Source organism: Panulirus ornatus, chromosome 69, assembly GCF_036320965.1.
Source record: "Panulirus ornatus isolate Po-2019 chromosome 69, ASM3632096v1, whole genome shotgun sequence".
Lineage (NCBI taxonomy): Eukaryota > Metazoa > Arthropoda > Malacostraca > Decapoda > Palinuridae > Panulirus > Panulirus ornatus.
In genome coordinates, this window is record NC_092292.1 from 21,805,688 (window position 1) to 21,819,045 (window position 13,358).

The 13,358-nt window shown below is 40.7% G+C and overlaps 1 protein-coding gene across 5 annotated transcripts in view; it reads left to right on the plus strand.

Moving 5' to 3' along the window:
- Nucleotides 1–13,358, plus strand: part of Trpm (transient receptor potential cation channel, subfamily M) — a 246,533-nt gene that overhangs the window by 226,817 nt on the left and 6,358 nt on the right. For all 5 annotated transcript variants that reach the window (XM_071660313.1, XM_071660310.1, XM_071660312.1 and 2 more), the window contains one exon: nt 384–620. In XM_071660313.1, coding sequence (XP_071516414.1) covers nt 384–620 — 237 coding nt within the window. The remainder of the gene's footprint in view (nt 1–383; nt 621–13,358) is intronic.

Below are 13,358 nucleotides of genomic sequence, written 5' to 3' on the forward strand. Positions count from 1 at the left end.
GTACACATGAGATTTCTAGGGGCTCTGGGAGCTCAGAATGCATGATCAGGTGGGTGCTTCCTGCAAATTCCCATCATTGCCTTGCCTCATTCAAATCAAGACCCTGTGGACCCAAAACTTAAACGTAGAATACTGTAGGAACTTTGCCAAATTCATGCCCGACGTTTGTAGATGGTAATCAAGGCCAAAAGAGAGATGGCAAGGTAGTGAAATGTAAGTGTGACATCACCTTTGAAAATGTATGGGGAGGTAGACAAGGCTTTTTTTATGGACACTGTATATGGTTATTGATAGATATATCAGTAGATAGATAGATAGATTCTAATAATCAGAAATAGATATCAATATTTCAGTATTTCTAATCTTTGATGTATTTTCTGCAGGTTGTGATGGAATTTGAAGGAAAACCTGTTTTTCCACCCCCACTTATCATTCTTTCACACATTCATCGCATCATAAAGTATTGCTTCAGGAGATGGAAAGGGAAGCCATTTTTATATGACAATGGTCTGAAGTTATTCCTTGATGGTGAGAGTCTTGAGCGTCTCCACGACTTTGAGGAGGAATGTATGGATGGCTACAACAGGGAGAAGGAACAGAGGGAACAGATGAGTACAGAGGTTTGTAATCCAGTAAATTCATTAAGGGCAGTTGCTTCATATGTGTGAGAGGAAAATGATAATAAAGAACTCTCTCTAGAGAGAAATTATGTCGCCAAGTTTTTTAAGAGATTTTAGCATGATCACCCAGATTGCAAATGCATAAGACTGTGTTCATCCATAATTTTTCAATAATTTATTTTAACGGAAGAATAATTTTTTTGCTTCGGTAAGTTACTTATCGTAGTGACAGCTGAATTTGAAAGCAGATAGTCAGAATGATAATTGACGAAAAGATGAAAAAAAAAGGATCTGCCAGTAATTATGCAACTTGCTAAAATGCAAACTTAGCCAACATGTGACAAACAACAGTCAGCCACATTCATCACATGCTAACTTAAATCTTTAGCAAGCCACCTGCTCTCAGTGAAGTTATGGCCAGAGTGTAGCAAAAATGTCTTAGAGATCACTGTTTAACAATCCACCTTCTTTACAACACATTGATGAAATTACCTGTTTGGTAGTTGTATCAACAGTTGTGTTTGATATCAAGAGACCCTATGGTAACAGCTAGTACTTAGCTGTACATACTTTATCAGGAATGAATTCAATATACATTTGAACTTTCTTTACCACCAAGTATCTTTGTAAACATCTGTATACTGCTGGAATTAACAGCTTCATTACTAAGTCCATTTCATCCATCCACCACCACCATTGCACTAAGATGATACCCCTTCCCTTCCTTTGTAACTAATATCTTGCCAAGCTTCTTGTTATGACCTGGTCATATTCTTTCATTTTCATTTCATGAAAAGCTGTTCAATGTCAGTATTATTCGACTATTTCAGAAACTTGAAGGCTGTAATCAGGTTAGCCCATCACTAATCTCCTCCTTGGTGGGCAAATATTCAGCCCTTAGCATTTCATTGTAGTTCAGCTCTGTTACTTCAGGCACCATTGTAGTTGCCCTTCTGTGGACTCAGGTGTTTGCTTTGAAGAATGTATGTGAGAAATACTTAGAAAAGCAAATGGATTTGTATGTAGCATTTATGGATCTGGAGAAGGCATACGATAGAGTTGATAGAGATGCTCTGTGGAAGGTATTAAGAATATATGGTGTGGGAGGAAAGTTGTTAGAAGCAGTGAAAAGTTTTTATCGAGGATGTAAGGCATGTGTACGTGTAGGAAGAGAGGAAAGTGATTGGTTCTCAGTGAATGTAGGTTTGCGGCAGGGGTGTGTGATGTCTCCATGGTTGTTTAATTTGTTTATGGATGGGGTTGTTAGGGAGGTAAATGCAAGAGTTTTGGAAAGAGGGGCAAGTATGAAGTCTGTTGGGGATGAGAGAGCTTGGGAAGTGAGTCAGTTGTTGTTCGCTGATGATACAGCGCTGGTGGCTGATTCATGTGAGAAACTGCAGAAGCTGGTGACTGAGTTTGGTAAAGTGTGTGGAAGAAGAAAGTTAAGAGTAAATGTGAATAAGAGCAAGGTTATTAGGTACAGTAGGGTTGAGGGTCAATTCAATTGGGAGGTGAGTTTGAATGGAGAAAAACTGGAGGAAGTGAAGTGTTTTAGATATCTGGGAGTGGATCTGGCAGCGGATGGAACCATGGAAGCAGAAGTGGATCATAGGGTGGGGGAGGGGGCGAAAATTCTGGGGGCCTTGAAGAATGTGTGGAAGTCGAGAACATTATCTCGGAAAGCAAAAATGGGTATGTTTGAAGGAATAGGGGTTCCAACAATGTTGTATGGTTGCGAGGCGTGGGCTATGGATAGAGTTGTGCACAGGAGGATGGATGTGCTGGAAATGAGATGTTTGAGGACAATGTGTGGTGTGAGGTGGTTTGATCGAGTGAGTAACGTAAGGGTAAGAGAGATGTGTGGAAATAAAAAGAGCGTGGTTGAGAGAGCAGAAGAGGGTGTTTTGAAGTGGTTTGGTCACATGGAGAGAATGAGTGAGGAAAGATTGACCAAGAGGATATATGTGTCGGAGGTGGAGGGAACGAGGAGAAGAGGGAGACCAAATTGGAGGTGGAAAGATGGAGTGAAAAAGATTTTGTGTGATCGGGGCCTGAACATGCAGGAGGGTGAAAGGAGGGCAAGGAATAGAGTGAATTGGAGCGATGTGGTATACCGGGGTTGACGTGCTGTCAGTGGATTGAATCAAGGCATGTGAAGCGTCTGGGGTAAACCATGGAAAGCTGTGTAGGTATGTATATTTGCGTGTGTGGACGTATGTATATACATGTGTATGGGGGGGATGGGCCATTTCTTTCGTCTGTTTCCTTGCGCTACCTCGCAAACGCGGGAGACAGCGACAAAGTATAATAATATATAAAAAAAAATTTTGATTGAATTTATTAAACAGTTACGAGACCTCTTTGGAGTACATATAGGTTCCTATTTTGGAAAGGATCACAATTTTGCGCGTGATCAAGATATTCCTATGAGTCCACATAGGTTCCTATGTAAGCCCATGTAGTTATCATCTGATCATCTTTTCCAGCACTTGTTTTGGAAACAGCTCTTGTTATGGAAACTGGTATGTAATTTGTTGCAGTTCTCGACACCCTTTGTGAGGATAAGTGTGGCATTGCCCTACTTCACCCCTTTGGCACTGCATCTTCTCTTAGTAATATAATAAGCATTGTTTTTATGGCATATGACGTATTTATATTTATTTATTATCCATAATCACTGTTTCCTGTGTCAGCGAAGTAGCATCAGGAAACAGACAAAGAATGGCCCATCCACTCATATACACATATACGTACATAAGCCTATGAAGTATCTCCACATAATCCTTCAGTATATATGGAGAGATGTCATCACAATCAAGAGCCTTAGATGGGTTAGAGTGTTTTAATATTCTGGTTATATGGTTTTCATCAGATACATTACCTTGTAAGTTATCTTTCCTGTCTCATCTTGTGAGTGCTGGGCCAGTGGTGCCTTTCACAGCAAAAGACTTTTTAATGTATAATTCAGCTTTAAGCACATATTTAATCATCTATAATAGTTCTTCTCTTTATATCCTTTTCCCTGATTAGCTGCTCTTTAACTAAAAATTTGCTCTTGATAATCTTGCAAAGAAGTTTAGGAGTGTTTTTTGCCTTGTCCACGGTATTCTTTTCATAGTTTCTCCACTTCTTCTCCCTTATCTGTGTTACTCTTTTCTTGCTGTATTATATCTTTCAAATGTTGACTGGGCAAAGGGTCACCTGTATATCCTTCAGAGTACATTTCTAAGCTCTTTCACTTTTTGGTATCATGTACTGAACCTTCTTTCTCTCTTTTTCAACCTTACAACTGTATTTACATCCAGTAGTACCCGTGTTCTAACTCCTTTTTAGTAAATTTCACATAACCTTCATTGGCATTCTTCCATGCTATAGCTATAGAACTCCTTTTCCCAGTTAATACTCTCAAAAGACTTGTTCAGCTCTATTTGGTTACCATGGTCATATTTCCTCTTTCAGGCTTCTCTGCCTTATGTTCTGAGTGGTATGATTCTGAGAACTTTCTCTACAAGAGATAGAAACCTGTTGATGAAAATGTCTAATTTATATTTTTTCATACTTGATTGCCATTTCCTGCATCAACAAGGTAGCATTAGGAAACAGAGGAAGAAAGACACATCCACTTGCATACTTATATAAATACTTTTTTTTTTTTCTTTTTTTTCTTTTTTTTAACTATTCACCATTTCCTGTGTTAGCGAGGTAGCGTTTAGAACAGAGGACTGGGCCTTTTTTGGAATATCCTCACCTGGCCCCCTCTGTTCCTTCTTTTGGAAAATTAAAAAAAAAAATGAGAGGGGAGGATTTCCAGCCCCCCGCTTCCTCCCCTTTTAGTCGCCTTCTATGACACATATATGCAAATACACTTGCATATACATATATGCACATACACTTACATATACATATATGTACAAATGTACATATACATACACAAGTATAGTGCATATGAACACAAACTTTCATAGAACACGTAATACCCTCCAACAGCCAGTATTCGAACCCAGGACCTTTTGCATGGTAGTCGGGAATGCTGACCGTTAGGTTGTGATCGCCCCAATAGGGAAGTGACTATTGGATAACAAGTAATCGAATGCCATTTGTCTCACATCCATGAGCAGTGGGGTCTACACTGGGCAAATCCCATCATGCTCACATTACCGGTGTAGACCCTGTTGCTCATGGATGTTAAATGAAGAGTATCCAATTTCTTGTAACCGAATAGTCATTTCCCTATTATGGGTTATCATAGCCTAGCCTAACTTAGTGTTCCTGACTACCATATGAGAGGTTCTGGGTTTGAATCCTGGCTGTTGGAGGGTATTATGTGATATACATACACATAAGTATGTACACATGTACATATTTTATACTTGCTTGCCATCATCCATTCCCGGCACTACCTCACCCCACTGGAGACAGCTCTGCACAAATGCATGAAAGAAAAAAATATGGTTGCATATATATTCTCTTCTCCCACACCTGATCACAAAAGCAGAATTGAATACTGTTGTGCTGTATGGTCACCAATGAAACAATCAGAAATTAACATATTAAGAGAGAATTCAGAAGCACTTCACAAGCAAAATCAGGGGATGGATCATATTGACTACCATGAAAGGTTGAAAGAACTACAGCTAAATAGCCTAGAAAGAAAAGATATATGATAATTCATCTGAGTACTTTCTAGGAACTTATATCCTTTACTTTTTCTCCATGAGACTCTGAATTTCCAGTTATACTTCCTTGTAATTGAAATCCATCACTCTTGGGACTTCAGCATCTTCAGAGAAGGAGTATCTCATTATCTCATTGCTTCCTTCATGATCTTGGTGATATAGGAGAGTGGAGCAGGTATACACAATGCTGGGTTTGAGGGAGCTTGGGAGTTGGGTCAGTTATTGTTTGCTGATGACAGGATTTTATTGAGAAGCTGCATAAACTAGTGTCTGAGTCTAGGAGAGTGTGTGGAAAGAGAGAGTTGAGAAAAAAGCAAGGTTATTAAGTTTAGCAGTGAAGAGAGACATGTGATGGAGTGTGAGTTTAATTGGTGTGAACTTAGAGGAAGTGAAGTATTTAAGATACCTGGGAATGGATGGGTGAGGGGGCAAAAGTCATGGGTACATTGAGGAATATGTGGTATATTAGTCTCAGTAGGTTGGTTGTGTTGTAAATCTACCAATCGAAGGACGTCCACCACTCTGCTTAGCCTCTGATTATGGCCAGGTAGACATTATCAAATATCTTCTTGAGAAGGGAGCAAATGTGGAGTCTACAGATAAGCATGGAATCACAGCACTGTTAGCAGCCATTTGGGAAGGACACACACACTGTGTTAAAGTGCTTCTTGAAGCAGGAGCAAACAAGTATGGAACAGCTCCTGATGGCACAAGTTACTTGGATGCTGCTGAGAAGGACGAGATCAAGGCACTTCTGAGATAAACCCAGACAAGTAGTAGAGACTCTAGGGGGTAGAAAGCCATCTTATGACAGTGAATTACTGGACAAATGCTGAAAAGGATAGTTTGAACCAACTTTGTATGTGTAACTTTTTTTGCAGTTCTAAATGTTTTGAACACAGTGGGATTTTAGGGCCAATGATGGATTAATGTCATTAAGAATGTGACTTGTATTCACAGTTCCAAAAAGGATGAGATACTGAATACTGTCACTTAGTCATAAAATTATTTGCTCCCAAATATTATTGCCGGAGGTGTCTTTTTGCATTTAGCATTTTGCTTTAAACCAGAAGATTGTGGTGTCAGTGCCCATGTTTTAAAAGAGTAAATGTTACGACAGGAAATTTCCCCAAATCACTGAAAATATGTGAATATATATATATATATATATATATATATATATATTTTTTTTTTTTTTCGCTGTCTCCCGCGTTTGCGAGGTAGCGCAAGGAAACAGACGAAAGAAATGGCCCAACCCACCCCCATACACATGCCTTGATTCAATCCATTGACAGCACGTCAACCCCGGTATACCACATCGCTCCAATTCACTCTATTCTTTGCCCTCCTTTCACCCTCCTGCATGTTCAGGCCCCGATCACACAAAATCTTTTTCACTCCATCTTTCCACCTCCAATTTGGTCTCCCTCTTCTCCTCGTTCCCTCCATCTCCGACACATATATCCTCTTGGTCAATCTTTCCTCACTCATTCTCTCCATGTGACCAAACCATTTCAAAACACCCTCTTCTGCTCTCTCAACCACGCTCTTTTTATTTCCACACATCTCTCTTACCCTTACGTTACTTACTCGATCAAACCACCTCACACCACACATTGTCCTCAAACATCTCATTTCCAGCACATCCATCCTCCTGCGCACAACTCTATCCATAGTCCACGCCTCGCAACCATACAACATTGTTGGAACCACTATTCCTTCAAACATACCCATTTTTGCTTTCCGAGATAATGTTCTCGACTTCCACACATTCTTCAAGGCTTCCAGAATTTACGCCCCCTCCCCCACCCTATGATCCACTTCCGCTTCCATGGTTCCATCCGCTGCCAGATCCACTCCCAGATATCTAAAACACTTCACTTCCTCCAGTTTTTCTCCATTCAAACTCACCTCCCAATTGAATTGACCCTCAACCCTACTGTACCTAATAACCTTGCTCTTATTCACATTTACTCTTAACTTTCTTCTTTCACACACTTTACCAAACTCAGTCACCAGCTTCTGCAGTTCCTCACATGAATCAGCCACCAGCGCTGTATCATCAGCGAACAACAACTGACTCACTTCCCAAGCTCTCTCATCCCCAACAAACTTCATACTTGCCCCTCTTACCAAAACTCTTGCATTTACCTCCCTAACAACCCCATCCATAAACAAATTAAACAACCATGGAGACATCACACACCCCTGCCGCAAACCTACATTCACTGAGAACCAATCACTTTCCTCTCTTCCTACATGTACACATGCCTTACATCCTCGATAAAAACTTTTCACTGCTTCTAACAACTTGCCTCCCACACCATATATTCTTAATACCTTCCACAGAGCATCTCTATCAACTCTATCATATATATATATATATATATATATATATATATATATATATATATATATATATATATACATATATATTTTTTTTTTTTTTTTTTGCTTTGTCGCTGTCTCCCGCATTTGCGAGGTAGCGCAAGGAAACAGACGAAAGAAATGGCCCAACCCACCCCCATACACATGTATATACATACGTCCACACACGCAAATATACATACCTACACAGCTTTCCATGGTTTACCCCCGACGCTTCACATGCCTTGATTCAATCCACTGACAGCACGTCAACCCCGGTATACCACATCGCTCCAATTCACTCTATTCCTTGCCCTCCTTTCACCCTCCTGCATGTTCAGGCCCTGATCACACAAAATCTTTTTCACTCCATCTTTCCACCTCCAATTTGGTCTCCCTCTTCTCCTCGTTCCCTCCACCTCCGACACATATATCCTCTTGGTCAATCTTTCCTCACTCATTCTCTCCATGTGACCAAACCATTTCAAAACACCCTCTTCTGCTCTCTCAACCACGCTCTTTTTATTTCCACACATCTCTCTTACCCTTACGTTACTTACTCGATCAAACCACCTCACACCACACATTGTCCTCAAACATCTCATTTCCAGCACATCCATCCTCCTGCGCACAACTCTATCCATAGTCCACGCCTCGCAACCATACAACATTGTTGGAACCACTATTCCTTCAAACATACCCATTTTTGCTTTCCGAGATAATGTTCTCGACTTCCACACATTCTTCAGGGCTCCCAGAATTTTCGCCCCCTCCCCCACCCTATGATCCACTTCCGCTTCCATGTTTCCATCCGCTGCCAGATCCACTCCCAGATATCTAAAACACTTCACTTCCTCCAGTTTTTCTCCATTCAAACTCACCTCACAATTGACTTGACCCTCAACCCTACTGTACCTAATAACCTTGCTCTTATTCACATTTACTCTTAACTTTCTTCTTTCACACACTTTACCAAACTCAGTCACCAGCTTCTGCAGTTTTTCACATGAATCAGCCACCAGCGCTGTATCATCAGCGAACAACAACTGACTCACTTCCCAAGCTCTCTCATCCCCAACAGACTTCATACTTGCCCCTCTTTCCAAAACTCTTGCATTCACCTCCCTAACAACCCCATCCATAAACAAATTAAACAACCATGGAGACATCACACACCCCTGCCGCAAACCTACATTCACTGAGAACCAATCACTTTCCTCTCTTCCTACACGTACACATGCCTTACATCCTCGATAAAAACTTTTCACTGCTTCTAACAACTTGCCTCCCACACCATATATTCTTAATACCTTCCACAGAGCATCTCTATCAACTCTATCATAAGCCTTCTCCAGATCCATAAATGCTACATCCAGATCCATAAATGCTACATACAAATCCATTTGCTTTTCTAAGTATTTCTCACATACATTCTTCAAAGCAAACACCTGATCCACACATCCTCTACCACTTCTGAAACCACACTGCTCTTCCCCAATCTGATGCTCTGTACATGCCTTCACCCTCTCAATCAATACCCTCCCATATAATTTACCAGGAATACTCAACAAACTTATACCTCTGTAATTTGAGCACTCACTCTTATCCCCTTTGCCTTTGTACAATGGCACTATGCACGCATTCCGCCAATCCTCAGGCACCTCACCAAGAGTCATACATACATTAAATAACCTTACCAACCAGTCAACAATACAGTCACCCCCTTTTTTAATAAATTCCACTGCAATACCATCCAAACCTGCTGCCTTGCCGGCTTTCATCTTCCACAAAGCTTTTACTACCTCTTCTCTGTTTACCAAATCATTTTCCCTAACCCTCGCACTTTGCACACCACCTCGACCAAAACACCCTATATCTGCCACTCTATCATCAAACACATTCAACAAACCTTCAAAATACTCACTCCATCTCCTTCTCACATCACCACTACTTGTTATCACCTCCCCATTTGCGCCCTTCACTGAAGTTCCCATTTGCTCCCTTGTCTTATGCACTTTATTTACCTCCTTCCAGAACATCTTTTTATTCTCCCTAAAATTTAATGATACTCTCTCACCCCAACTCTCATTTGACCTTTTTTTCACCTCTTGCACCTTTCTCTTGACCTCCTGTCTCTTTCTTTTATACGTCTCCCACTCAATTTCATTTTTTCCCTGCAAAATATATATATATATATTACCACATTCTATCCCAGCCAGGACGTTTGTTGAGACTATGCCACCACACTTTGTTCAGTTTCATAGGATACGTCAACTTTCAGGGAAGGAAGTTGGTAGTTGGGATTGTAGCACTGCCGTCCAAAAATAAAAATTTGAGAGTAAGAGAAGACAAAAACTATTCCATTAACATTTGACATGATATCGAGGGATATCCCAATCATGTACAGCATATAGTAAGACTCCCCACCTTCACACACTGCTTGGAAAGAAGAACCAATTTGCTCATTTCTAGTCTGTCTTACGGTTGGCATTCAGTATCGATAAACTTCCAGCAAAGTTTGCAAACATACATTGTAAGGATATTTTGAGATTAATTTTTATTGTCCACATCATTTACACAGTGGTTAATTTGATGAAAGCTTCTATTGACGTTTGTGTAAATAAATTATACATTTCCTTTTTCCATAGCCAGAGGTTGAACCATTATGTGACATTCATTTTTTCATTTCATTTCAAGCTAGAAGTTTCAGTTTTCTAACTTGTTTCTTACATTTTTCATATGTATATATATGTATGTGTGTGTGTGTGTATATGTGCGTATGTATGTGTATGTGTGTGTATGTGTATATATATATATATATATATATATATATATATATATATATATATATATATATATATATATATATATATATATTATGCTGTCAGTGGATTGAATCAAGGCATGTGAGGCGTCCGGGGTAAACCATGGAAAGCTGTGTAGGTATGTATATTTGCGTGTGTGGACGTGTGTATGTACATGTGTATGGGGGGGGTTGGGCCATTTCTTTCGTCTGTTTCCTTGCGCTACCTCGCAAACGCGGGAGACAGCGACGAGGTATAAAAAAAAAAAAAAAAAAAATATATATATTATCCCTGGGGATAGGGGTGAAAGAATACTTCCCACGCATTCCTCGCGTGTCGTAGAAAGTGACTAGAGGGGACGGGAGCGGGGGGCCAGAAATCCTCCCCTCCTTGTATTTTTTTAACTTTCTAAAATGGGAAACAGAAGAAGGAGTCACGCGGGGAGTGTTCATCCTCCTCGAAGGCTCAGATTGGGGTGCCTAAATGTGTGTGGATGTAACCAAGATGTGAAAATAGGAGAGATAGGTAGTATGTTTGAGGAAAGGAACCTGGATGTTTTGGCTCTGAGTGAAACGAAGCTCAAGGGTAAAGGGGAAGAGTGGTTTGGGAATGTCTTGGGAGTAAAGTCAGGGGTTAGTGAGAGGACAGGAGCAAGGGAAGGAGTAGCAGTACTCCTGAAACAGGAGTTGTGGGAGTATGTGATAGAATGTAAGAAAGTAAATTCTCGATTAATATGGGTAAAACTGAAAGTTGATGGAGAGAGATGGGTGATTATTGGTGCATATGCACCTGGGCATGAGAAGAAAGATCGTGAGAGGCAAGTGTTTTGGGAGCAGCTGAATGAGTGTGTTAGTGGTTTTGATGCACGAGACCGGGTTATAGTGATGGGTGATTTGAATGCAAAGGTGAGTAATGTGGCAGTTGAGGGAATAATTGGTATACATGGGGTGTTCAGTGTTGTAAATGGAAATGGTGAAGAGCTTGTAGATTTATGTGCTGAAAAAGGACTGATGATTGGGAATACCTGGTTTAAAAAGCGAGATATTCATAAGTATACTTATGTAAGTAGGAGAGATGGCCAGAGAGCGTTATTGGATTACGTGTTAATTGACAGGCGTGCGAAAGAGAGACTTTTGGATGTTAATGTGCTGAGAGGTGCAACTGGAGGGATGTCTGATCATTATCTTGTGGAGGCTAAGGTGAAGATTTGTATGGGTTTTCAGAAAAAAAGAGTGAATGTTGGGGTGAAGAGGGTGGTGAGAGTAAGTGAGCTTGGGAAGGAGACTTGTGTGAGGAAGTACCAGGAGAGACTGAGTACAGAATGGAAAAAGGTGAGAACAATGGAAGTAAGGGGGGTGGGGGAGGAATGGGATGTATTTAGGGAATCAGTGATGGATTGCGCAAAAGATGCTTGTGGCATGAGAAGAGTGGGAGGTGGGTTGATTAGAAAGGGTAGTGAGTGGTGGGATGAAGAAGTAAGAGTATTAGTGAAAGAGAAGAGAGAGGCATTTGGACGATTTTTGCAGGGAAAAAATGCAATTGAGTGGGAGATGTATAAAAGAAAGAGACAGGAGGTCAAGAGAAAGGTGCACGAGGTGAAAAAAAGGGCAAATGAGAGTTGGGGTGAGAGAGTATCATTAAATTTTAGGGAGAATAAAAAGATGTTCTGGAAGGAGGTAAATAAAGTGCGTAAGACAAGGGAGCAAATGGGAACTTCAGTGAAGGGCGCAAATGGGGAGGTGATAACAAGTAGTGGTGATGTGAGAAGGAGATGGAGTGAGTATTTTGAAGGTTTGTTGAATGTGTTTGATGATAGAGTGGCAGATATAGGGTGTTTTGGTCAAGGTGGTGTGCAAAGTGAGAGGGTTAGGGAAAATGATTTGGTAAACAGAGAAGAGGTAGTAAAAGCTTTGCGGAAGATGAAAGCCGGCAAGGCAGCAGGTTTGGATGGTATTGCAGTGGAATTTATTAAAAAAGGGGGTGACTGTATTGTTGACTGGTTGGTAAGGTTATTTAATGTATGTATGACTCATGGTGAGGTGCCTGAGGATTGGCGGAATGCGTGCATAGTGCCATTGTACAAAGGCAAAGGGGATAAGAGTGAGTGCTCAAATTACAGAGGTATAAGTTTGTTGAGTATTCCTGGTAAATTATATGGGAGGGTATTGATTGAGAGGGTGAAGGCATGTACAGAGCATCAGATTGGGGAAGAGCAGTGTGGTTTCAGAAGTGGTAGAGGATGTGTGGATCAGGTGTTTGCTTTGAAGAATGTATGTGAGAAATACTTAGAAAAGCAAATGGATTTGTATGTAGCATTTATGGATCTGGAGAAGGCATATGATAGAGTTGATAGAGATGCTCTGTGGAAGGTATTAAGAATATATGGTGTGGGAGGCAAGTTGTTAGAAGCAGTGAAAAGTTTTTATCGAGGATGTAAGGCATGTGTACGTGTAGGAAGAGAGGAAAGTGATTGGTTCTCAGTGAATGTAGGTTTGCGGCAGGGGTGTGTGATGTCTCCATGGTTGTTTAATTTGTTTATGGATGGGGTTGTTAGGGAGGTGAATGCAAGAGTTTTGGAAAGAGGGGCAAGTATGAAGTCTGTTGGGGATGAGAGAGCTTGGGAAGTGAGTCAGTTGTTGTTCGCTGATGATACAGCGTTGGTGGCTGATTCATGTGAGAAACTGCAGAAGCTGGTGACTGAGTTTGGTAAAGTGTGTGAAAGAAGAAAGTTAAGAGTAAATGTGAATAAGAGCAAGGTTATTAGGTACAGTAGGGTTGAGGGTCAAGTCAATTGGGAGGTGAGTTTGAATGGAGAAAAACTGGAGGAAGTGAAGTGTTTTAGATATCTGGGAGTGGATCTGGCAGCGGATGGAACCATGGAAGCAGAAGTG